The sequence below is a fragment of the Anarhichas minor genome, unplaced genomic scaffold, assembly GCF_050575085.1.
Source record: "Anarhichas minor isolate MPS153535 unplaced genomic scaffold, ASM5057508v1 ptg000043l, whole genome shotgun sequence".
Taxonomy (NCBI): domain Eukaryota; kingdom Metazoa; phylum Chordata; class Actinopteri; order Perciformes; family Anarhichadidae; genus Anarhichas; species Anarhichas minor.
The window spans coordinates 6,306,171-6,332,928 of NW_027466489.1; the positions used below are offsets into that span (position 1 = coordinate 6,306,171).

A 26,758-nucleotide genomic window follows, 5' to 3' on the forward strand; every position below is an offset into this window, starting at 1 on the left:
AAAAAACACTGCAAAAACACCAAAGTGCAACTTGTATCACAGTAGAAATCATTAGCAAATTTAATCCACAGCTATATGTAACTGCCTTTTCATGAAATGTGAGTGGGCCGTTTTACGTGGGCGAGTCTAAATGGATTTAAAAGACAGATGATGTTTTTAATGAGCCTACGTGAACATCAGTTATGCCGTAGCATCAAATTATTGCTCATGAATGTGAAGTGTCTGGTTAGTTGTTGATAAAAAACAAAGTTCCAGCACAAAGAGTCCCGTGTTATACAACGAAAACGTCTTATTTCATCAGCTAGCACTTATCCAAAGGCTAGAAACTCCACAGACACATTATGGTGCAGAACTCCCCGCCTCTGGGTGCCAAGGCAGCACTGCTCCTCTGTTAATTTGTTTTTGTTCGTTCTTTCTGAATTAAAAACAAACAAACACCCATCAGCTGATACTGTGGTCCAGGACACTAAAGCCACGGGGGAAACAAGATTTTCAGGGAGAGAACTTTGGCCTGAGGCTTCAGCATTTAAGCAAGAGCGCTCAACAAAACCATCAATCTTGGTAATTCAAGTAATCCACAACACAAACATGTTTGAGGGCATGATACGTGAGCAGATTGTTCTTTCCTTCCCCCTCCAACGACTTGAAAAAGTACGGCGGCAACAAAATAAAGTATTTCTCTTGACCATAATCTGAAGCATTCTGACCAGTAGTGTCGTCACAATACTGGGATTTCTAACTTTGATGCAATACCTTTAAAAAATATCAATTATCTATACTGTTTTTGATACTACATGGGACGTTTTATAGAGCATTGATTGCATAACATGTTAGATTTGTATTAAAAGATATATAGGCCTGTAGCCAACAGGATTTTATGAGACTTACTGTTGAAGGTGGATGCTCACCACCAAAGATACATCTAAGAACTCTTGTAAAGAATTTTGTGCTCCAGTAAACAATGTAATCCTCAACATATCGGTTATATCAAACCCACAAAGCATGGTAAACGAAGACGGGCTCCGTGTTTCAAGAGGGGTCTGGTGGGAGCAGGGGCCTCCGTCCCTCCCCGCAGGGAGAGAGGGTGCAGCGAGGGCTGAAAAGCTCACCTCACCACCTTTCCTTTAGCCGCGGAGAACAGGAGCCCAGCCAGGTGTAACAAGATTTTCAGTTCATTATGAAACTGTGGCAGGACTGTCTCGGTAATTAACCCTCTGAGACCCGTCAAACGTTTTAGATACCAAACAGCATGGAGATCTCTAAGGGGTCCCCCGAGGTGTCGGTGTCTTAATGTGGGATTTTGGAGGGATTTTTGATCATTTTTAACAATCAGGTGTAGTAAAGAATTGGTCAATTTAGCACCAAATCTGTGTAACAAATGGTATCAACCCAAAAATTGCTGCAGCACCTTAGTGAGCATGGGAATGGCCATCACATATTTCCATCATCGTAATGTTGAAGCCCTTATACACTTTCCTAATTCATCTCAATGTATTAATTCTTTAATTTGTATTTCTGATTCAGGACTGGAACAACTTGCTGAGCTGCACCTCAAATAACTCTTTAGATTCCCAGATTTCAGATGATGTCCACCACTTCTATGTGGCACACATTGTTGACCTGCTATCTCCCCGGAAACAGTCTGTCTGGAGACGAGAGACAGGAAGAAGGTACCGGTGTATCGATGGAAAATGAGCACTGTAAGCGCTTCAAATATTCACAATCAATATGTAGCAACAACACTATTACTGTATAAGTATGTAGCATAGAACTGGAACACGGCCCTCGTGTCAAGCTTCTTCACTCACCTTTGACCTTGACGTATATGAAATCCGGGTTCACACAGAGGGCCATGTTGCTCGGCAGTGTCCACGGTGTCGTCGTCCAGGCGATCAAAGCCACATCTTCATTCCCAACCAACGGGAAGTTGACGATCACCGACGGGTCCTGAACGTCCTGGAGACAAAAGTGAAACGGAGTCAATTCGATATATTTACACCCAGACAGTAACGTTCTGTTACTTGCGCTGCATTGGACCACTTGAGGTGTGATGGTGGTGTTTGTGCCAACCTTGTAGTTCTGGTTGGCCTCAAAGTTGGACAGAGGGGTGTTGCAGGCAGTGGAGTAAGGCATGACTTTGACGCCTCGGTAAATCAAACCCTTGTCGTACAGCTGTTTGAACACCCACCTGAAGGAATAGAAGACACATGAACAAAATGTAAAGAGGGAAGGAGTGACAAAGTGCACACAAGAGGAGAGACTGGAGACAGGGGTCGAGTCCGGTTTGTATTGCTTTAAAAATATATATACATATTACTTTAAGTGTTCTACTCGAGGTAGATTGTGGTTATTTATTATCATCAGTGTACTCCTGTGAAGTGTTTAAAGCATGGCTGAAAACTACATTTCCTTTGAGATAATAATCAGGTTAAAGTTGAAGAAATCTAAATAAATCTCTGATGAAAACGACTTTGTGTCATTAGTATATCAAATAGAGCCGACATTAAATATCTTGTATTCAAGTCACATACAAATAATGTATCTTTAAGCCACAACTTGTACAAACAAGATGGTAAACGTGACATTTATACCAGACAGTCTCCATGAACCACGGGTAGAGAGTCTTGTAGTCGTTCTGGAAGTCAATCCACCTTCCCATTCGCGTCACTGAATTCTAGGAATAAAATAAACATACACATAACAAATCAACAGGACATAATGATCTTATGCAAAAATGCTGCAAGGAAATTCATTATAAAGTATTATTTTTAGGTCAGTATTCATATAAAAAACATGTGACATCTCCCTATGTTTAAGAGCAGCTTCAGTGCAGCTTCAGTGCACTTCAGTGTTCCAAGTCAGATATGCCTCTTTTTGATTGATATGTGGAATGAAGAAAACAAACCGGCCTCACAAGTTTGGCTACAAAGTTGTCTCACCTCCCACTCTTTGGAGTATCTCATGACAATGTTTCTGCACTGGTTGTTGTACTCAGCAATGCCCATCTTGGCCACATCGGCAGGCCCTTTGATCCCCAAAGTCTTATCGATCTCATACTCCTACAACAGCAGACAGAAAACGAGACGAATCAACAACGCAAGGATGAATCTGTACGTCTCTAAGACCTCGACAAATCAAACAGATTCTTACCACAGGCAGGCCGTGACAGTCCCAGCCAAAGCGCCGGTCCACATGGAAGCCGCTCTGGTGAGCAAAGCGAGTAACGATGTCCTTTATGGTGCCGGCCAGGATGTGCCCATAGTGGGGTAGACCCGTGGCAAAAGGAGGCCCATCGTAGAAGGTGTACCTGGTTGGGAAATGTCCCGTAATATATTTTTTAAAAAAGGTCAACAGTATTTTCTCTGTGATAAAAGAAGAAGTTGGATACGAGATGATAAGACAAGATGAGTAAGGTGTCTGGAAACACTTCAAGATAACAGAAAAATAACATTAACACTGCCCCGTGTATACGAGTGTATTCAAATCCTGCAGTTTCAACCCAATATGAGCCGAGATTTTATATTGTTTGTTTTTCACTATCAATGAATTAACTTCACACACAATTTCTTGTTACTTAACACTTGATGTTTGTGCATAACACATGACAACACTGCTGACTTCAATGTTTCTTAAATGATGGACAAGTACTGACACTCATAAAGATCAAATTACTAAAGTAAGTAATAATGGAGTCAAACTATAACTGGTTAGCCAGGAAATGGAACTTTTACATTTGGCAGCGCAACAACTGGAACGCTAATCTCTTAAAACATTCCCGAAACACTGCCAGCATGAAAGATACAGCAAGACATGACATGACTACGTAGCTCATCTGAACCACTTATTAAGTGTTCATAATAATTTGTAACTAAAAAGATTTTAGAAAGCCTTTTCTTAACAAATATATATATATATATATATATATATTCAGATGTTATCTCATCTTACACTTGAACAGCTTTGATGTGCGAACATGTTACTTCGTAAATCAATCATCATAAGTAAGAAACGGTTTGATGTACTTGGGCCTGTTCTTGGACTGTTTAAGGCATTCCTGGAAGCAGTCCTTTGTTTGCCAGAACTGCAGGATCTTCTCCTCCTCTGAGGGAAAGTTGATGGACTCAGGGACTCGCTCCACCATGGTGTCTACCAAAAAAACAAAAATGTTTCTCAACAGACTTGTGGAACAGGAAGACGTGGAAATAAACCACACTGCATGTGTCAAGAAAATCACAAATAAATCAGTTATTTATCCTCTCCATCTGTTATAATAATAAAGTATTATCCACTAAAATATCCATTATTGGCCCTAAAAATCTCTCACTTTCAGCACACATACATTTCCCACAATTCCACGTATCGTTTGGGAAAAGTCAGGACATTAAACCTACATTATAGTCCAACATTAAGACGTGTCTTCTTCAGTAACCTTAAATGTCTCCTCCACCCTCCTCAAACCCTGTCAGCGCTCGATAGTTTGTGAACAGAACATGCAGTCTTTTTGAATATTTTATGATCTAATATATTATTTAAATGTCGAACGTGTTGAAACTATGCCCAAGCTAGTTCATCAGGGCCAGTAAGTCACTTTTCCACAGCAGTTAGCGTTAGTTCACAAGAATGACGCCTTCTTGTTGTTAGCTAGCAAGCTAAGCTAGCCGGACGCTTCCGTTAGTTAGCTTGCAGCTACTCGGACAGTAAAGTTTGTTAAAGGCAGTGTTCGGACGCTCACGTGTACTATCAGATGTTCAGTGAAGTGTGACTGTAATCGAACATTTTCTTGTGAATACTGAGTTTGAATGGATGCACTCACGTGTTGTCTGCCCGCGGCTGCGAAGAGAGAGACAAGAAATGATGCAAGCTGGAGTCAGCGTGAGCGGAAGTGACGATGTAGTGTAAAGTTGGATTTTTTTTTTTTTTTTTGAATGGAAATAAAAGGCGGACATTTAAACGTGTGACTGTCAAAATAAAAGAAAGGAACATTTCATTCTCTTTTCTACGCCAAATTCACGATATTTTGGAACCCGATATTGTACTTTTTACTCCACTACATGTATTTGACAGCTTTGGTTACTAGTTGCTTTCCATTCAGACATAAATACAAATAAATAAACATAAATCAATGAATGAATTATTGAGCGACACAGCAGGATATAAAGTAACTGAAATTAGCCCCACAGGTTTATACCAGATGTACACATTAATGCAAAACTGATTTTAAACCAGTGGTATTGTATACATGATGCTGCTCAAACACAGTCAAAGTTGATGGACAGAGTTTTCCTCATGTTGAATTTTTTTAGTATCTGCCCAGACAATTGTATTTGTTTCTACTGTCTACTATTTTAACAGTACAGGAGTGTACTACTGTTTTGTTTTGTTTGTCATGTGTTTGTTTTGTTACAAATGGGCTACAACTGTTGTGCATCCCTGTGTTGCATAATGACAATAAATTACCCTTGATAATTCTGAAATGGCCCTTTCTGCATGATGAGTACATTTACTTTTGGTACTAAGTAGGCCTATATTTTGATTCATATACTTTTGTACTTAAGATTTTGAATGCAGGACTGAATGTGGTATTGCTTCTGCTACTTAAGTATAAGATCTGAATACTGCTTCCACCACTGCTTTGCTGACAATACTGTTGCAACAGTTTACTTTGATTGTGATCCCACACTCAAAGACTAATTTGATAAACTTGGGAAATGCCACAGATAAATCTTTTTTTAAATCCATATACGACATTCAAGTGTTCTGAGTTCTAACTCATTTGGGTGGAAGCATGTTTTCGTCCAAGGATAGACAAAAATAAATCACTAATGGTTTCCTCTTTTCTTTTCTCCTTTCTTGTCCTAGACAGTCCTAACGTGTCTTATATTTGCCCAAGTGAAGAGAAAGGCCATTCGAGGTAAAAAGAGCTGGACATTTTTTTAAATTCAATGACAGATTTCAAATGAATGAGGGCGCTGTGTTTCTTCACATTGGGGTACTATCGGATGCTGGGACAGAAAACTCCAGTGGCGTGCGTCTGACGACTGGCCAGGTTAGGAGACAGCTGGAGAGACTCCACCAAGGCCAGGATGCAGGACCTGACGGCATCAGCCCCAGGGTTCTGAAGACCTGCGCCATCCAGCTGTTTGATGTCCTGCAACACCTCTTCAACCTGAGCCTGAAGCAGGAGGAAGTCCCGTTGCTGTGGAAGATGTCATGCCTGGTTCCTGTTCCTAAGAAGACAACTCCATCTGGCCTCAATGACTACCGACCGGTTGCCCTCACATCTCATGCGATGAAGGTGCTGGAGAGGCTGTTCTTGGCCCACCTTCGACCGCGGGTGAAATCATCACTGGACCCTCTGCAATTTGCATACCAGCCTCATGTGGGAGTGGACGACGCCATCATCTACCTGCTGCAACGAGCTCAGTCGAACCTGGACGGAACCGGTGGCTCTGTGAGAATCACTTTCTTTGACTTCTCCAGTGCATCCAACCACTGCTGCTGCGTGAGAAGCTGCGGGTGGTGGGGGTAGACGCGTCCACCGTCTCCTGGATCACCGACTCACAGGCAGACCACAGTTTGTCCGACTGGGCCGTGTGCTGTGTTGATACGGTGGTCAGTGGTACTGGAGCTCCACAGGGAACTGTTCCGTCTCCCTTCCTGTTCACCTTGTACACCACTGACTTTCTCCAACAGACTCATCCAGCTCCGCTGTCACAAGGACAGATACAGGAGATCATTCCTGCCCTCTGCAATAAGACTCTACAATAAATCACCTCTGGCCAAATCAATCACACAACTATAACATCTTTGCACTAGTTTAGTTAGTTCATTTTAATATTATATTTCATTGTATATATATTTAATATTTTTTACTTGTATTGCTTTACCTGTACCATAAATGCTGCTGTAGCAAACAAATGTCCCCTTCCGGGATTAATAAAGTAACTATCTATCTAAATCACATTTAATCTGAGTTCAATCTTGTTTCTGCATACGGAACTATCAGAACCATACCATTAACTCAAAGCTTCAGATTCAACTGGCTGTAAGTGACCAGCTTGGTAGAAAGTGTAGTTACATTACATTTCTAGGACAAAGCAATGTCAGAAAGTAAATTTCTTAAATACAGACTTTATTGAATTACATTTGTTTTTGCATTTGCCTTTATTTGAGTAATCCTAATTCCTTATCTTTTGTGATTTTGATGAATGATAAATTAAAGACTACAAACATTACTTTGGTGGAATCCCAGGCACCCAATCAAATGATTCATTCCTTAACATCAAACTGAGGGAGTTACAATAAAAAGAGAAAAATGTGATATTGGTTTGTTAAAGCATAGCTTTATTGTGATGGTGGAAACAGTCTATTGAACGGTGACAGACATTGAGGCGACCGGCTGGCAGACTATTTCGCTGCATTAACTGCCTTCTGTGCAGCCTTCATGCCCTTCTTGTTGTGCTTCTTAGCGAAGCGCATGTTCCTCAGGAACTTGGGGTCCACCTGCAGCAAAGAAAGAAAACAAACAGTGAAGTGAGCAGTGTGAGACGTGCTGCACAATTCCAGGATCTATTTTTTTTAAACAAAATAATCAACCAAATTCCAACACAATTAAACAGAAGCAAACCAAACACTTGTCAGTTTGCATTTGAGTAGTGTTACATATCAGGTCTCTAAGAAAACGAACAACTTTGACAATAACATTTGCATAATTTCCCAGGCATCCCTGTAATGGACGTGGTTAAGATAGAGTGAAGCATTTTGAAGAGATATGCTTAGTTTTGTACTTGTGAACAATGCTGCAGTGTCAGCCGAGCAAAACAAAAACCATCTACAACTGCTAAACCACTTATACTCTGAAAAAATAAGTCAACATTGCCTCAATGCAATTAACAAGAAGACGACTTCGAACGATGCTTTCAGCATCTTTAATTGTACATTTTTCAGCTGCCTGTGTAGCATGAACATTATTGACAATGTGATGACAATTTTGGATTTAACAGCAGTGTGAAAAGCTTTTATCGAAAGAATTTACAATTACTAAATTACCTCTAAAATGAACCACTAGGCTAAAAATAAAACGTAACCTGCATTATTCTCCAGACGAGAGTTTACGGTATCCAGGTGTTTCCTAAACCACACAAGTGGGGACACATGTAGCCAATGATCTTCCTCTCACTCAGAGCATTAACCCACATCTTAGTTCCCGGGTCACCAACGACTGATTTCTTTTCAAAGAATGTATACAAAAATCTTAATCCTGTAATTGGGTGAAAAAAAATGGACTGTGTGAAAGACAAGCAGGATGTAAGAAAATATTACTAGTAGGGATGCATCATATTCATAATAAAAAAAAAAGAAAAAGACTAAAACTGGCACAGAGTACCCTCCATAATTCTGATCTGGTTTCCACAACTGGTCTGTTAAGTGGACCTTAGCTTGAAGCTAGTCTGAATGCTATCAACACTCAAAGAATCACTAATATATCAAAAAAGATTAAACCATGGATCCAAAATAAGATCAGGCTAGAAGAGAAGTCTGATTACTGGCATGCTGCATGTAAACAGAGACAATGCAAGCACCATATTACAATGCACACCTGATTTCTCAGTGCACATGCACAACATCCCATCTATCCACACAGACCTGTAGCTGTACACATCTATCCACACAGACCTGTAGCTGTACACATCTATCCACACAGACCTGTAGCTGTACACACCTATCCACACAGACCTGTAGCTGTACACACCTATCCACACAGACCTGTAGCTGTACACACCTATCCACACAGACCTGTAGCTGTACACATCTATCCACATAGACCTGTAGCTGTACATACCCCCTTCAGTGACTCGTAGCGCTGAGATCTAGGCTTCTTGATGCCATTCCTGTGGGCTTTACGAGCTGTTCAGACAAGGGAAGAAACCATTAACACGAGAAAGCTGGTCCATTTGTTTCAATACTCACCTTTAATTATTCTTATTAATGTAGCAACTTACACATTTAAAAGTTATTGATGAGTAATATGACAGCAGTCATACTTACACTGGTTGTGGGTTGTGTGATTCTTCGACTTCGCCATTTCGACACTGGTTAACCTGATGAAAGGAAAATCAGACGTTGATTTATTTATAATCACTAATATTAGCATACACGTCCATGCTAGCTAATGTTTGAATCGTTAGCCGGCAGTCAAGAAAGCTGTGTACGATGTAAACAGAGAAGCACTTGTTAGAAGACAACTTCATAATAAAACGGTAACAGTCAAACGTTGATGTTAAAGTGACCATTAGACCAACAAAACACACATTTAAAACTAAATATAAGCCACGTTTAGGCTGTGTGTTGAACTGCTGCCTGGTGGCTAGCAGCTTTGCTACAGGCAGCGTTAGCACTTTACAAATGTAAAATTCCACCATAAATGAGGAAAACATTTCAAACATAGTTGGATGGAAATATAACCAGTAAAGTGATTTATCACAATCAGTTGCTGTTTTTGTGCGGGAATGTAAAATCCACTCAGATTGATAAAGATTTTAAAAGTCCACATATGTGGGGAAAGCTGTATACCTGTCACACGAACAGACGACAACCGGAAGAGAAAGGAAATCCAACCCGGTAGAAGAGAAGAAGAAGACTGGCGGCAAGAGAGGTAGTCAGTCTGATCTGTTTTAATGACACCGCCGCCTGTTGGTGGTTTTTGGTACGACAGGTGAGAGCCCACAGCTGGCCACAGGATGTCACCCTCTGTTCATATGACACCATTATATTTATGATAGCCACAAGAAATGAAACGTCTGACTGCACACAGACACACACACACACACACACACACACACACACACACACACACACACACACACACACACATATATGTATGAGTCATGTGAACAAACGTTAACATATGTGTCTTCATTAGAAATGAAAGTGTGGAAATTACATGACTTCCTGTATCTGAAAAGCCATTATTTTTTCTTTCTCTTCCACCAAGTTTATTTTCTCTTTCTTTTTGTTTTGTTTTCATTTTCTTCCTTTTTTATTTGTTTTTATTAGTTGTTACATTTGTGTAGCAGAACTTTATTTATCTTGTGACCAACTGGAAGGTGCTCAACCCCTAGTTTGAGAACCACGCCCTAAAACAATAAAAATAACTACCTTATACATTGAATCAGATAAAGCAATTTATAGTCCTTTATCAGTATCTAAAGGGACCTCTTTCTTCAGTACAAGTACTTTTACTTTTGCTACTTTTAAGTACATTTTGCAGTACTTCTGCACTTTAACGTAGGATTTTAAGGACATGACTAGTAACAGAATGTTTTTACATTATTGTGTTGGTATTTTTTAAGGAGCCGAATATTTCTTATACCACTGCCATTTGTTGTGCTTTTTTTAAGCCTTGAAAGCTCTGATTCTGAAGACACTACCAGAATGTCTTAATACCACAGAGACAGAAAATAGCCTTGTAGAAATATTGACGATAAAGAAATATTCTTTTAGTTTCTTTCATACCCTTTATCTCTCTTCCAATGGGCCTCTTTAAAGACCAATACAAAACCATGACCTATTTGAGGGTGATTGTATTATCAGCAGCAGCGCCTTCTAATTATTCCCAATTGAATAAGGTTTGTGGTTACACATAAGCCTAAAAGGCTTTCATATTGTGTTTGCATTACATAAATTACTCCTCTTAATATCTCACCAGATGTGTAACATTAGCCCCTCTTGACTTCAGTCGATTGCATGTGGTTAAGAAATCATGATTTGTGAAGAATTTCTTTTGGAACCAAAATGATTTGCCTTTGATTAAGACAGAGCTTGAGTTTCTCTTCAACCTATTGCAAAACGTGAGCAAAAAAACAGTGTTTGCGGAGGGAATTGAAAATGGGATAATGTCATGACATGCGGTGCGGAAAAACATCTTATCTGAAGGCCCGTTTCTCAAGGAAAATGAAAAATGGATTTAAAAAAGTCAGGAATGATTAGAATAAAAATACAAACGGTGAGTCAGAATTAAAGGTCTTTAAGTCATTGTCATGATTTTGACTTTGTAAGTCTCATAGTTTTTACTCACACTAGCAGCGTGACTCTATTGATGGCATTGTTGGTCTGTATTCATGGCTCCCAGACAAAGTATTCTGATGACTTTGTTGATGTCCTTTTTTTTTGTTTGGCTCCACCATGATGTTTACATATGTAGTTTTGAGTGAAATGTCTCAATAACTGATTTGCCATGAAACTCAAACTCAATCAGCAAGTTAGCATTATCATTCTGAGCATGTTAGCATTTAGCTCAAAGCATAGCTGCGCCTAAGTACAGCCTCACAGAGCCACTATAATGGCTGTGGACTTCCATGTCCCTGTGTGTATGTCATTGCGGTATTAAAACCGGGGTGTAAAATAGTTCAATCAGGAGAGACAAGTCAGATAAAGAAACGATAATAGTTTATTATTAACAGATGATACTATGTGATGATAAAGTCTTGACAAAGTCTTTGGTGTTGGACTCTACAGGGAGATTTGTAAAGGAGGGGCGTCTGCCCTGAGCAGCAGCCAGATAAATCCCCAGTGGAGTCCAGACACTGGTGGTGGCTGATGAGGCTATGAGGAATGATGAGTTGATGAAGCTGATGAAGCTGATGGATCGGAGATGGTGAGGTGGAGGGGTGCGTAACAACAGCATGAACGTAGAGAGACAATCACATTTAAAAGAGACAGCAGCAGGATGATATAGGCTAACTATGTCATTGTGTCGTTGTGCTATTGGATATAAAAAAAACAACTGATCTAAACAGCTGATGTCCTGATTGGCAGCCCCGAACAATGACAGCAAGGAAAGAATGAGTGAGCATGTGTGAGGAGTGATTGGCAGATGTATGAGAAATAAACTACGGGTTTAAGGCATACAAGAGTATAGTCTTCCTGACTGAACTTACGCTAGAGCTTCATCGGGTGCCAATAGTATTATTTGCTTCTGACACCTGGGTGCTGCAAATAGCATCTGCCTAAAAAAACAACTAGTATAATGAAAAACCACAGACGAAGGTTTCGGTTGGATTAGTTGCTAAAAACCTGAATGAAGTCTGGTGGAGATGATATGAGATTTCCTTCCAGTGCACCTGCGGTGAGAGGATGGACAGATTGTAAAGCAGCCAGCAGTTATAGACAAATTCACTGATTACAGCGCTGCTGAACCGCCCCTTTGTCGTGGATGGGAAAGGATGCCCATCCTTGTGACTGATCACTCTCTCTCTCTCTCTCTCTCTCTCTCTCTCTCTCTCTCTCTCTCTCTCTCACACACGCACTTGACCATACACCGACAGAACCAAGTGATTCTTCGAGACATGTCCCGAACATTTCCTCTTCCTTTCTTTTTCCTTTCTCCTCTCCTTCTCAGCTGAGGTTGGGTGAATCCCTGCTCAAGCAGTAGAAATCATGCATCCTATATTTAGACCCCTGTTTGATCATACCTCTCCGCTCCACTCCGCAGCGCTCGGCTCTGCTTGGTTAATTACAGATTTGGGTACATGTTTTATTTCATACTTTCTCTCCTTGAAAGTATGAAAGAGAGGTTTCCGTTTCCTGTGAGATTCTTCACACATGTTTTTTTTTTTTTTTGGTGCTGTGGGTGTGTGAGTTCATACCACAAAATGAACACATCGCTGTGAATATTTTCTCAGTATTATCTCTGTGAAATCTTTATTAATGAAGCGAGATAATCTCACTCTGTTCACTGAAACTCACAATTATCATAACTCTACCCAGCAAGTGATGCTATGCGAAAATCAAAACAAACAATTGTATAAAATAACTTGTGTGTTTGAGTGTGCTCATTGTTACCACTTGTGTGTTGTTGGGGAGGGGGGGGACGACAACTGAAAACTCATGTAATATTTAAAGGGACAGTGTGTAGGATTTGGTGGTAATCTGGTGGTACCACAGATTTGCACTTTGCCGCAGTTTCACAAGCGCGTCGGAGAACTGCAGCGGTCTTCAGGTAACATGAACAACGCAAAAGGCTCTCACTAGAGTCAGCGTTTGGTTTGAGCATCCTGGGCCATGAAACATTGGCGATGCAACATTGCATGGCATTCTAAGCTGATGAAAACACAACGATTCTTAGTTTCGGGCGAGTATACTTTCATGAAAACATATAGTTATGAATATTATATTCCATTTCTGCCAATAGAGCCCTCAAAAAGCTATACTGCCAGCTGTGATGGTCGGATGTGAGAGTTTATTCATCTTGATTGATCGATCTTTCATTGTCATCAACACACTTTCAGTTCTCCCAAGACCAACGCTAATTCAGAATACATTTTATCGTATCTTCTCTGAAATTCTGATTGTAACCAGTTTTCCATACGAGGAAAATAATCACCGCACATGCTCACACTTTGTTGTTTGTGTTCATTAACATCTTCATTTGATGATCAGTTTGTTGTAATGATCTTTGTTTCTCAGGGTAGACAGCTTCAAAGGCCTTTAAAGTATGATCTAATGTCAGGAAGATGTTCTCATCTAGTAACATTACAGAGCAGCGTCACATGCAGTATAATGATGCTTCTGCAGAATGAGCAGCATCTTCAGAGACGCTGTACATTAACTCCCACCTATAATGAAGTCTATGGGGACCACTAGCACGGCTCTGTTGCTTCATCGATTCTCTTTGAGGGAACAGAAGACATCACATGCTGCTGCGCTCTCTGTGCTTTTGTTTCTGTCTGTTCTTTGTCTTTCACTCTGTTATTTGTTTCACTACGTACACTTCTTATTTCTCTGCTCTCATCCAGTGATGGCGGTACCTGTACTTAATGGAACAATTCCACCGAATCCTATTTCATCCTTCTGCTCTACTTTAAGAGGGAACGATTGTACAGTCTACTCCACCATATTTGATTTTACAGCCACAGCTACTAGTTACTTTCCAGATTGTGTAAGATTTTACACACCAGATACACTCAGTGTCCACTTTATTGGGTACACCTGTATAATAATCTAATATAATCCCATAAAATAACATCTATCTTTTTGAAGCTCATAACGTTCAGCGCATGACAGTGTTGGAAATGTTTAAAATCATTTATATGTTTATTACTGAGGTCATAGTTAAAGTTGCTGTTACTGGACTGCATTACACTGAGAAATGTTTCTAATTTATTCATTTTCAAACTTCAAAATCCGAAATGATAGAACATCTATTAACACATCTATTAATTATGACTGCAGGACTTACCAACGGTAATATCTCTCACCAACTATTGATCTAACCTCGTCTCTGCTTTACTTGCATTCACAAGTCTCCCTCATTCATGACCCACCTACTTTCTCTTTTTCTGCAACTCCAACTCTTCTGCTCTTTTCTCACTTTGCCCTTCTCTCTCTCTCAGATTTACCCCTGAACTCCTTCTGTTGCTCTCCGGCTCCCTCTTTTGCGCTGCTCCCCACCCACTTTCATTTCCTTTTCATCTGTGAGAGGAAATCTTGTCTTTGAGCAGCGCAGAGTCAATCCCTCGGGGACTCGCTTCACCTCAGCACATGAAAGAAGGCTGCTTATCGTGTCTCTGGATTTTGGAGGCATTGTAGAGAGGCACAAGCAAACACAATGGAAGGTCCATTATTTGTCGCATACATGAGTGCAAATGAATATAATAAGTCGGGGAAAAAACAGCAGGATATTGAAGATTTGAAGAGCCACAGTATATGAAACATGTTCTCTTCTTGGCTTTAAATTAGGAGTTGAAGTTTTACGAGCCCACAAACCAATGGTTAGTATTTTTGAATGAGATTGTTTGCTGTAAAGCCTTCTTTGATTAATCAAATCAGCTCTTTTAAGGCCTATATAAGTTGAACAAAAACTTGTTTCATGACATTTTTCCTATGTAGTGTATCTGTTACAGTAACATGAATGCCATTCTGACAGAAGATGTACAGACATTTTTGGTGTAAATCAGGTATAAGCAAAATCTCCACATTAACAATGGATCAAAACAAATGAAACCATAGAGAATTGTCACTGTCATTTCATTTCATAAATGATGAATGCCCTCTGATTCACTGCCATCATCGACCTACTTTGCTACATCTGTGAAAAAATATTGACAGAAAAACGGCATCAGTAATGACGACAAGCGTGCATTAGATAGATGCAGGTGTACAGGTATTACTTTGAAAAGTTGAGAGTTTTCCATTGACATCCATCCAGTTTGTGGAACAAATAGCAAAACAATACAGTTTTTGAGACCTTATTTTGATACATATAAACACATTTTTCCATAAAACTCTTTTCTCATTCAATAAAGTTGTCAAACGTTAAAGTCTGTCTCAACACAATCAGCCGCACAATACCTAAATAAAATAAATGTGTCTTGTCTAAATAAAATATTTAGATAAAATATATTTTTTTAATAAAATATTTAGATATATATATATATATATATATATATCAGAAACTATGTAATAAAACATTAAGAGTTTCAATCTGAGATTTGATTTCAGCTGTTAGCTCGACAGTTTTGGAGGCCACAGAAACCAAAATTAACTAAAAAAAACAGCCCGCCAACTCCAACAACTGTAACAAATTATGTTCTAGTTCCTTTTTGCCAAAAAAAATGATTTATGTTTTTACTACAGACAAGCGTGTATCAATCTTGAATGTCACATTTGTTTACACATTTACTTGATGTTGTTTTCTTCACCTTGACCTTGCACATCTGTCTCGTTGTTTGACTTTGCCCATCACATTTGACTTTGTGCATCCCTTTTGCTTCTGGCACAACTGGTTTTGCTCAGTAAATCACACGTTGTTTAATATACAGTAGTAATACTGTAATAGCTGTTGTTATGTTAATTAAATGTCCCCCAGGGAACCTTGTCCATTTTCTTGCATAACAATACTGATACAGAACTTGAAATATAAATATAACCCATTGGAATAAAGACAGAAAGATTGAATCTTTACATATCAAAACATTTTGTTTTATTTTAACTTAACTAACTTGAATAACTTGAGAACCTGTACGGAGTTCTCATTTGTTAGACATTAATACGTTTTCAAGAACCTAACCTCTTCTCTGAACATTATATCAACGTGATATCCAACACATCCAATGTATTAGATGCATATCCCAAGATAAGGCTTTCCCCCTATTTATAATAAATTACCTCGTAAAACTGAGACAAGCTGTTATTTCTTCCAGTATTAATTACGGAAATGTACTCGTCCGCGCTACGCTTTCAATCGAACTAATTCAAATCTCGGCAGACAGAAAACGAATGTGAGCCAATGAAAATAATTACATTACCTCGGTTTATTTTCAGCGTCGCATTGTGAATGCACACACTGATTATAAAGTTCTGTTTCAGAGCACTACAGTCCTTCACACACAATAATATGCCAGTAATGCACTCGCAGGTCTGTTCACGGCATACGCATTCATTATTATATTTGAAAGAGAAAGGGCAGAAACCTTTTAGACACTGTCTCATTATTGGAGACTCGCTGAGGGAAACATTAAGAACTAAACACATAAGAACATTAATATACATTATAATACATGAAATATATTGTGTATAGCTTTTGTTATAGTGCAGTGTTTTTTATAAAATGCTGTACGTACAATGTACAAATATACTATATACTATGCGACTCATTTATTGAAACAGTCTGCATATTCTCCAAACTGTAAGTGCAATTGTCACAACCGTTTCATGAGACATCACAAATCTATTGTATGTCTGCAGAAGGCAGTAACTCGCCTAAAACATTTCATTCATGCATCAAACCCTAGTCATTGTGTCAGTAAATTGGCCAATGCCACTAAAATGAAAAGTCGTTTTCTCATCAATACTTACTGATCAAAATGTTTAGATGTTTTTCTCACTATGGCATTCTACCCTGAACACTTTCCTCTTTGTAGTTTGACTTTATTGTTGCCACTGACTGCTTACTGTAGCCTACTATTCTTGAATGTCAGTCGTGTCCAAGCTGAATGCTACTGTGTTTTGCATTTTTACATTCTGTTTTCAACAGTAGGTGAAAGTTTACAGAGTCAAAACTGTATAATACTGTAGTACAAAGAAAATAGATATGCACATTTGTATGTAACAGTCAATTTATTTGTGTAGCAATGTGTTACATGTACTGTAAACTGAAAATTCCCCTTTGATTGTTCAGTAAAAATCAACAAATTGTTCCTCCTCACAGCACGTAACATGTCATAAATATTTATTAAACATGCATGTACGTGTATGTGTAGATTTTGATAATTGAATGGATCATTTTGCATGTGATGGCTCACGCAATAAAAGAATGTTTAGAGGTTGTGAAGAGAAGGACAATTTCACTGAGGATCAGCTCGTCAGTTTTGATCAGCAAAGCCACGAGCAAGTGGTTATTGTGCAAATCATAGACGACTGTACCTGTTGTTGTGTAACAACAAGTGCAATTTGCTTGAATTAATGAGAGTTTCAAATCTGTCGCGAACAGCAAGCTAATAGTTCAGAGATTTGAACTAATAGTAATACGCAACAAATCTTTGCATATGGAAAAATAATTTCAACCATTAAATGTTTCGAGAAATGATAAATAAGAAGGAACCTAAAGAAAAATCCAAGTTTTTCACAACCTGGGTGCACAGCTGGATCAACACTGTTAGCTGTGGGCCCTTTTCAACCCCTTTGATTTCTGATACTCTATGTCCAAAACTACTATAATAAAACCACGATTGTCAAAAAAGACATTAATAATGCCTTATCACCAACAAGTCCTCAAAATTACAGGAGAAAACACACCATTTGTCCGTGCCATCTAGAACAACACACAGACTGTTTGCTGTTTGCTGGAAACGTGAAACAAACGTGTTAAATCCGACCTCCTCCCAACGCAGACTTTGTCATGCTATGATAACATCAGTTGACTTCCTATGGTTACCAGAAGGCGTTGTCACTTCAACGCATGTCTTTTCGGGGCTCTTACTGAAACAACTGCTGCTGCCGTTCTTCTTTGCAGGACGGTGTCTTTATTACAGACGACACAGAATAATGTAAAGCAATTCACTGGTTGAATAATGGAACAGAAACGGAGGCAAACATACTGTATAAATCATGTTGTGGTGACTCACTTGTATCACTGCCACACTCGCTCACTTTCACACGGTGCACACACATTTATTGCACATATAGTACACACCTACGCACACACTTGCACACTGTGCACCTCAGCACTGGGTATTTTTGAACACAGTGTTGTTGGGTAGCCTGTTACACAATATGTGTGTCAGGGACAGACAGTCTTACTCTGACCTGTTTTCTGTCTCACTGGGAAGGTGGGAAGAGACCGGCCTCACAAACAGGCACGACTCACTATTGTCTTTACCGAGAGAGAGAGAGAGACAGAGGTGAAGAGTTATCATCTCTGCCACTGGGCACTTCTACTGAAATATACTGATGAGTTACTAGAACAAACACAAAAGGAACCACTGCAGAAAGAAAGCACAGAGGGAGGCGTTGTGACGTGAGGTGCATCTGATGTAGTCCTGAAGTGTTGATGCTCAAGAAAAGAAAAGAATCAAATAACATATAACTTCAATGAGATGATGTTGACATGAGGTGATGAGACCTTTAACCTCAAGATCTTGCACAACCTTTGTTCTTTCTGTCTATTGTGCCATATATATGATTTATGTATATTATAGGCACTTTTGCTTCTGTTTCTGCTTGGATGTTGAACTGTCATTGTATTGGTACTTACTGTGTGCAATGACAAAAAAAGAGTCACTACTTGACTCCATCATTAGCATTAAATTGAGATTTCTGACACGTATGAATTAATATAGCTTTGCTGCAGATGTTTTTTTTACTGTAATTTGCACATATATAAAAAGACAAAGCATTGCACTTTGGCATTTTATCCAGAAGAAGTGTATAAGCCATGGAAACATTTTTTTACTCTCTTTCGGGGAATTTTTATGGCACTATAAACATGTCACAAGGAGAAATCAGGCACTTAAATAAAATATGGGAAAGAGATTTTAGTGCATAGGTAGAACGTATGGAAGTGATTTCCCACACAGCTCTTGTCATTTCCTGGTCCCAGTACTTGTTCTGGAGTTTTTCACATCCTGTCATTTCTCACCTGCCCTCTGGTCCAGTGTTTCTCAAATCAGGGTGTTTGGAGTGCTGCAGGGGATACATGACGTGGTGAGGTTGCAGATCAAACCAACTGAAATTTCTCCTTTAAGTAGGAGAACTACAGTGGCCGACACAAAAATGAGAAAACGCAATTTCTTTTCAGGTGACTATGAAAGAAAACATACTTACTGTATATATATGTTATGTTATTTAAAATTTTATATTCCACTTCTACCAATAGATCCCCCTAAATGCTACAAGCTGATTCTTTAGTCTCCAAAAAATATCAATCATGCATAATTCCCAAAATAATTACAATGTCATAGGTTTGAGAACCACTGCTCTTATTGTGCGGGTCATTTATCTGGGCGGTGCTTACCTTCTTTACTATCCAACCCTTTACTGTCTGCATTTGAATCCTGCTTCCTGTTGCCTGTTACAAGAACAGTGACAACCACCAAGAAGGAAATTAGTATATAATGACTTTCAATTCAATCACAACACATGTTTAAACTAAATACAAGGCCTACATGTATCATATAATAACCGATTATGTGAAATATTCCACCTGCTGAGCTAGCTATGTCGATCATCTCATTCACCACACCTCTTAGGTAACAGATACATTTTTGTCCCCTGGGCTGTGGGTTGCGATGTTGGAGAGTTCATTTCAGTTCAATACAAACTTTTGCTTACGCACAGGGGCACAAAGTGGCACTGTAACAACACATACAAGCCATAATTAGCAGAGGAATCGTATCAGAAGCAAATCATGTGTGGCACTTTAACTCCAGTTTACACTCTGGCCCACTTCCCAAACCTTTCCATATAATAAAGCTGAAACTTAAACCTGCAGTGTCTGGATGAGTTGAAACAACAGCTCTCCTGACACTTTTCACTGCTAATCTTTACTGTTGCGGCATCACATTATAGAAATGGTCTTTGGAGATTTGAAGTAACATGCAGAGTATATTGACATAACATTATCATATTTCATAAATTTTGTTGAATTACAAACGCTGGATTTTCCGAAGAAAATGTGGATGGACACACATTTACAGGATGGTGTGTTTTTGACCTCATTCTTTCTTGAAGCTCTGTGAAGAGAAGTAAAGTGAAAAGGATACACAGCGTCTCTAACAAGGACAGGCTCCTCAGGGAGTTGAGTCATCTATAAAGTCTATTGACGAGGTTATTTGGCTCTGGGTTTGTTGGGGTTATTATCCTGCTTCTTTTCTTCAAACCCCTCGTCTTCCTCACAGCTCTGCTCTATATTTGTGTTTTTGTTCTGAGGACCATTTTGTGATAACTTTGTTCAAACCATTGTAGATCAGTGTGTATCCAACGAGTGTGTTACTTGTGTTACTACTTAACTTTGTGGTACCATGCGTGTCATGAATGCACAATAAACCAGACCAACGAGAGAAATTTTGATTACTCAGCAATAAAACCACCACATATAATCTTTTTTTGCGTAGCAGCTTCTTAATTTTGCAATAACTGTATATTTAAGCTGCAAACACTGCTATTTGCAAACACAGGACACGTTCCCACCTCCCAATTAAATTCCTTCAAGTGCAATTCTTACTGTTACTGTAGTAACTTCACTTCAGACCTTGTTATACAGACAAAAGAACCCCTTCTAAATAAATCTATAGTTTAAGTCAATAAGTTAAAATGAATAGAAAGAAAGCATTTCATTCCTTAAACATTTTAAGTGTTCTTTATCAAATGTTTTGAAACCTGCAGCTTGAAGTCTTCTTCTCTATATTGCAACATTGCATCAAACACTCCACAGATGCCTTTATAAGAAGGCTTTAGCTTTAATTGTCGGTTGTTGTGGGTCGTGTGGTAGGTGTAGTGTCAACATGGAGTCAGAAATGGCTGCCTTCGGCTTCAAAATTACACATTTAAACATGTCAGTCATGGGATGCGGTGGCACACTGTGTCTCTTTCCCCGTCTTTTTGCGCTCTCTTCTTTTTCATTGCAGGACGTAATCGGCTGTCAAGGTGTTTATAATTACAGTGGAAGCTCTTCGGTGGTTGGCCTGTACATGTCGACATACACACACACGCACACACACACACGTGACGCAGAGATGGAGAGGAAAGCGGTGCCTACAGCTGGAAGCCCGCTGCTGTCTGTGTGATGGGAGAAAAGTAGGTCTCTTATTTCGTTAATCACACATGTGCAGTTTGCTGCTAGATGAAGGCGTTGATTAAACACATAATAAAGGGCTGCAGCTCTGCCTATGAACTTGTATGCCGAGGGAATTTTAAGGTCAGCGCAAAGTCTTTGTGCAAACTCCCTCTGCTGATCAGATGTTTTTTATTTTTTCTTGTGGTAGAAAGTGCTTTCACTCATGGGGTGTTTAAAAAAGTCACATAGTAGGTTTTCATTCATTTGGTTTGCTAAAATTAAATACATGAAAATATTCTAATGTCTGCAGGGATGACCTCATGTCTGTGTGTCATGTTAAGGTGCTCAAAATAATGGAAAAAAGGCACAACAGCAACAAACATTTTGCATCTGAAGGATTGCATTTATTCCCAATGAACATCCTTCTTCTTGGAAACAATGTTTACAGGATACCTGCACCCTTTATTTAGTGGCCAAAACGCTATTAAAGAGTTGAGATACTCACTTAAACCAACTCACCAGCTTCCTGTTGGGCGCATTTGACACATTTGCAACAAGATATACAGTATTTGCTCTTATTAGGGTCAGGAGCAGGCAATCAGCCTCACCATTGAAATTATATATATATCATTTTGGAAATCTGTTTATTACAGGGCTTAACCAGGCATGTACATGCATGGCCTTCCAGTAAACTAAGCACTATATGCACCATATGCACTAACAGTTCCAGTTTAGTTTGTCCTTCTCTCTCTCTCTCTCTCTTGCACTCTATGTATACTAGAACTGAAATATAAAGTTACATGAATGTCATTTAAACATCAATAACCCAAAAATCGCCATCCCACATTCTAATGTGATCCGTAAATACAGTAAAACAATTGCTGCTTCTCGGAAATCGTACATTCCAGCATCTGGTTTGTATCTGCTGCTATGGGAAACAGAACAAACTGTCAGAGAAACAGGGACCTGATCCATAACAGTTTTATCAAATTTTAGGCCCCCCAGCTTCAAGTTAAATCCATAAGGGCTGCATGTGTCACCGGTGCTGTTGGGAGTGAGATGATGCATCCTGTAGGAGTTTGAGCTGCAGTGATCGGAGGTCCTGCAGGAATGAGTGAAACGTGGTCCCCGATGAATTTCACTTGATCAATTATTACAATAACCCTCACAATAACACAACCAATAACATCTCACTTCTATAGCCAAAGAGAATTTTTAACAAAGATGATGAATGCAAGCCTACTAAAATGTTTTCTCACATGCAGGTGGAGAAGTGGAAGAAAACACTTACAGTGTGAGATGTGATGATTTTCCTCCGCACAGCCGCTGCCTCATGTGCTCCTGAGCAAAGGCCATGTGACAGCAGATCCAAGCAGCGGAGAGCAAACGCATAGACAACAATGCACAGGAGCGTGCACGCACAATTACACATCCATTCATGCACACGGTGATGTATCTCTCTATGCATAAGAGCAAACATGCTTTGAAAGCACATATTCTTAGCTACTATTGTGTCTGTGTATGTGCAGAAAGAATATCATGTGCATGTACCAAGAAAAAATAACATATTGAGAGAATATACACAGGCATACATGCACACACTTCCTCCTCTCGTTCATTTAATAAAGACCAAGAATGTGTGGAACTGAGATGTGCAGCATTGGTGAATGAAAAGCTCTCACCATAAAGTGTGTGTGTGCTTGCATATGTGTGTGTGTGTGTGTGTGTGTGTGTGTGTGTGTGTGTGTGTGTGTGTGTGTGTGTGTGTGTGTGTGTGTGTTTCTGTGTGTGTTTTGAGTAAAGTGGAATTAATACTCCCTTTGATCTCCTTTTGCAGATCATTCAGTACTGTGGATGGTTATGCATTTGTGTCTGCGTGAGAGAGATAGTGCAGAAGAGAGGGGGTGTTAGCAAATCCCTCTCATTCAGCAGCTGGCTACTGTTTGAAATACCGTTCAGCCTTGAAGGAAAGGGAGGGGTGAGGAGAAAGACAGGAGTCAATGCAGAAAAGTGGAGCTGACAGAGATAAAGCGAGGCAGTATGAGGCAAATTTGGAGCAAAAAGAAAGAGGCAGATAAAGGGTGGAGAAAAGAAAAGAGGTCACTGCAAAGGATAATTAGAATCAGCATTTCCTCTCCGTTGATTAACTATGAATGGAGCTCTGCAGTACAGTTCAGCAAGGTAAATGTGGGACTTTTCTCTCTCTCTCTCTCTCTCTCTCTCTCTCTCTCTCTCTCTCTCTCTGTGTATGAGCCTCTGGCCTCCTTCGTGTTCCCAAACGTGGTTGAGCACAATTCGCTGGCTGTGTCCAAACGTCCCGAGTGAAGCACAGTGATCTGTGAAAGTGACATGATCGGTTCTGCTCTGAGGAGCACACACTCTAGTAGTCAGTACTCCAGCAGTAGCTGAGCTCATATCAGGAGGAAGAAAGAAAAGAAACCTTGGATAAGAAGAGCTTAAGCGATCACCTTCTGCAGTTTCAAGGGTGTAACAGGCAACAGGACAAACTTGAGATTGAAAGGAAGTACGGTAACAGGCTTTGTGCTGCCATTTCTCATTGTTTTTGTTTATTTTACTGTATGTGAATTACAGTAACTTAGTATTGTAGTATAGGTTGCATAAATGTAATTCTCACATTCATCAATGTCTTGTGTTTGTGTCTACTGGTGTGCTGTAAATCTTTAATGTAACTGGTAGGCACTTACTCAGCACCATTCAGATCCTTTGTACCATTATACTCAGCACTAAGTGTGTCATTATCACCCGTTACCTCTTACTTTACTAATGTTCAACCTTCTGAAAAAGGCTAGGTTGCTGTTATTGACATACTTGAGCCACTCTGTGGCTCTAGAAAGTGCAATGATAGGCCAACATTTTGCTCAAGGGTCACATAACCCAGCACATTGGATGGACGTTACCAACAGGTACAACACAACCCCATGGATCTCATCTGTACCTTGAGATTAATACTCACGCTTACATGAGCAGAATAAACATGCACGCCATTAGTGACTAATGGCATTTACGAACTTAAAGCGAGTACAAGACACACATGGGCATAGAATTTAACAAAATAAGTCAAATTAGTTTCACACCAGGGGTCAGGTGAGAGTCACAGGTGAGTGTCCTTCACATATCCACCTCAGACATTCAACCTGACTTCAGTGCACTCGTTCAAGCACAACACAGACTAGATTTCTCGCACTGAACTGAAAAACAGAAAATGAGGTAATTGAACTACAAACAATAGTAAAAAAAAGTATTTTTTTTTTGCAGAAACATGATCCCTGACAGTATTTTTCTATTACATATGGATATTTTTTCTGCTGCAGATGTTTTAGGTGGAGCTCATTTTAACTCCTATATACACTGTTGTTCAGTTTGGGTAATTAGGAAGGGTTTTAAAAAGTATAATGTGCAAAGTAACTAGTAACTGAAGCTGCCAGACAAATGCAGTGGAGTAAAAAGTACAATATTTCCCTCTGCGATGTAGTGGAGTGGAAGTACAAAGTTGAATAAAATGGAAATATTCAAGTAAAGTACGTTGAATTTGTACATAAGTACAGTACTTAAGCAAATATACTTACCGGTAGTTAAATTCTACCACTGATCATAATATTTACTCTTACCACTCACAGCTTATCAAAACCCTACAATCTACTTTTTATAAAGAGGAGGAATAATATAGAGCAGGATCAAGTTCACTCTGTCTGGCCCTCCACAACAGTCCTTGTTTCTCATGTGGCCCCTTGGGAAAAATAATTGCCCACCCCTGCTTTAGAGACAACTTTCGATGGTGCTTGAATGTTGTTTGGATATCTGAAGGCTTGACCACCAGAGGAGGCTCAAAGGTCCGCTTCAGGGGCTGCGTCCTTCAGAGGACGCAGCTCCTGAATTTAGAAAGCTTTAGTGTAGTTAAATAAACGCCTCCTATTTATTCCATTGCAGGGCTGAGACAAATCCTCCATTACATGCATTTATAGTATCAGTGTTCATTGTAAAAATCCCTTCACTGGCACAGTTTCTAACTAATACATTCATCTGAAATGGGCCCTTCTTCATAATGAGTACTTTTGATGCTATTACTTTTGGACTTTTATTAAATGACAAAACATTTAGTCAGAGTATTTCTACACTGTGGTATTGCTACAATCTTTCTTAAAAATTGCATATATTTTGTCTGACAACACTGCTATATTTAAAATTGATGACGAGTGTAATGCTTTTTGAAAGTGAAAGACAATCTGTTGTTTTTCTCAGGGCTTCAGGTCCCACGAGAGGCCGGTCCATAACGCTGACTTTGTGCCGAGGCCTCTACAAGCTATCGATCCTCTGGTGCACTTTAGATGTAACCCAACTCTCTGCCCCCGTCAATCCTCTCAGCCCCCTCTGCATCCCGCTGCAGCATCCAAAACTGCCTCCTATGGGTCCACGGTCTAACTGGAAATTATTGATCCTGGCATGGACCATCTGATTATGATGTGTTTTATGACTCTCTGGATGGGAGCTTTATTGTTTTAGTGGGTGCATCTGGTTTCTGATGATGGACTTGATGAGGTCAGTGTATAGGGGAGAGGAGGAGAGGAGGAGAGGAGAGGGGGACAGAAGTGAAGAGATCAACACAGAGAACAATAGAGAAAGAGAGAGACAAAGTGATGTGTTAGGTTCAGGTTACTTTTATTTGTACCCGTAGGTAGACTTGGTTTGCAATAGAAGGCGAGGCATCCATCTCGACACACGTTACAATCAACACAGACAACAAGACAAACATGATAAAAGTACACAAGGCTACAAATCAGTAAATCACTAAATAAAATAAATAACTACACAAACGTTGCTTCTATAGCATCTGTGCACTGTTGCTATAATGTGTTCACCTGAGTGATGGCTGCTGGAACAAAGCTGTTTTTATACCGCTTTGTTCTACACCGTGGGACGATATACCTCCGTCTAGAAGGAAGAAGCTGAAATTCCCTGTGCAAAGGGTGGGAGTCGTCCTTTAAAATGGAGCCGGTTATCCGTTGTAACTATCTGGTGTACAGGGACTCTGGGTTAAGCTGTGACTCACCAATCTTAACAATTTGATGCAGAGAGTTTCTGTTCTTTAAAGATAGGTTTCCAATCCATGACACCAAAGAAAAAGAGAAAAATCGATACAATAAAAGCACGATAAAATAAGGTCATCATGGTTTTGTCAAAGTGGAAATAGGACAGTTTCCTCACACAAAACAAACGCTGGTGCCCCTTTTTGCACACGGCTAGAGGGTGGGTGGGGTTAATCGATACTCTAAAGCATTACATCATCGTTTAGCCAGTCTAGTGGGCCATCAGACGCTCTGCCAGTAACCCCGGCCATGAATCATTAATATCATCCACTCCTACACCCCACCACGTCGGTAGTGCACTCCAGTCTGATGTTACAGGCCACGGCACCTTCAGCGTGTTGTGTTGGTCAACAACACTGTCAACATGGATAATGTCTCC

The 26,758-nt window shown here is 39.7% G+C and overlaps 2 protein-coding genes across 2 annotated transcripts in view; both read right to left on the reverse strand.

The window, feature by feature from the left end:
- iars1 (isoleucyl-tRNA synthetase 1) overlaps window positions 1–5,059 on the reverse strand; it is a 46,005-nt gene extending 40,946 nt beyond the window's left edge. Inside the window, exons 1-7 of the mRNA XM_076110563.1 lie at window positions 4,814–5,059; window positions 4,023–4,146; window positions 3,151–3,307; window positions 2,940–3,059; window positions 2,592–2,674; window positions 2,071–2,188; window positions 1,809–1,956 (exon numbers count right to left, since the gene is read on the reverse strand). Coding sequence (XP_075966678.1) covers window positions 1,809–1,956; window positions 2,071–2,188; window positions 2,592–2,674; window positions 2,940–3,059; window positions 3,151–3,307; window positions 4,023–4,146; window positions 4,814–4,946 — 883 coding nt within the window. The 5' untranslated portion in view covers window positions 4,947–5,059. The remainder of the gene's footprint in view (window positions 1–1,808; window positions 1,957–2,070; window positions 2,189–2,591; window positions 2,675–2,939; window positions 3,060–3,150; window positions 3,308–4,022; window positions 4,147–4,813) is intronic.
- Window positions 5,060–7,323: 2,264 nt separating this feature from the next.
- rpl29 (ribosomal protein L29) lies at window positions 7,324–9,673 on the reverse strand. Its single transcript, XM_076110842.1, has 4 exons — window positions 9,574–9,673; window positions 9,049–9,101; window positions 8,843–8,907; window positions 7,324–7,503 (listed from the first exon to the last, which is right to left on the reverse strand). Exons 2-4 carry the CDS (start codon window positions 9,083–9,085, stop codon window positions 7,408–7,410), a joined length of 198 nt encoding a protein of 65 aa, XP_075966957.1. The 5' UTR covers window positions 9,086–9,101; window positions 9,574–9,673; the 3' UTR covers window positions 7,324–7,407.
- Window positions 9,674–26,758: the final 17,085 nt, after the last annotated feature.

What these genes read in the sequence shown, in the direction of transcription:
- rpl29 (XM_076110842.1), bottom strand. Translation starts at nt 9,085, where the DNA reads ATGGCGAAGTCGAAGAATCACACAACCCACAACCAGT. An exon ending in TCACACAACCCACAACCAGT is followed by an intron (nt 8,908 to 9,048) that starts GTAAGTATGACT and finishes TTGTCTGAACAG; the next exon opens with CTCGTAAAGCCCACAGGAAT. An exon ending in GCTACGAGTCACTGAAGGGG is followed by an intron (nt 7,504 to 8,842) that starts GTATGTACAGCT and finishes TCTTTGCTGCAG; the next exon opens with GTGGACCCCAAGTTCCTGAG.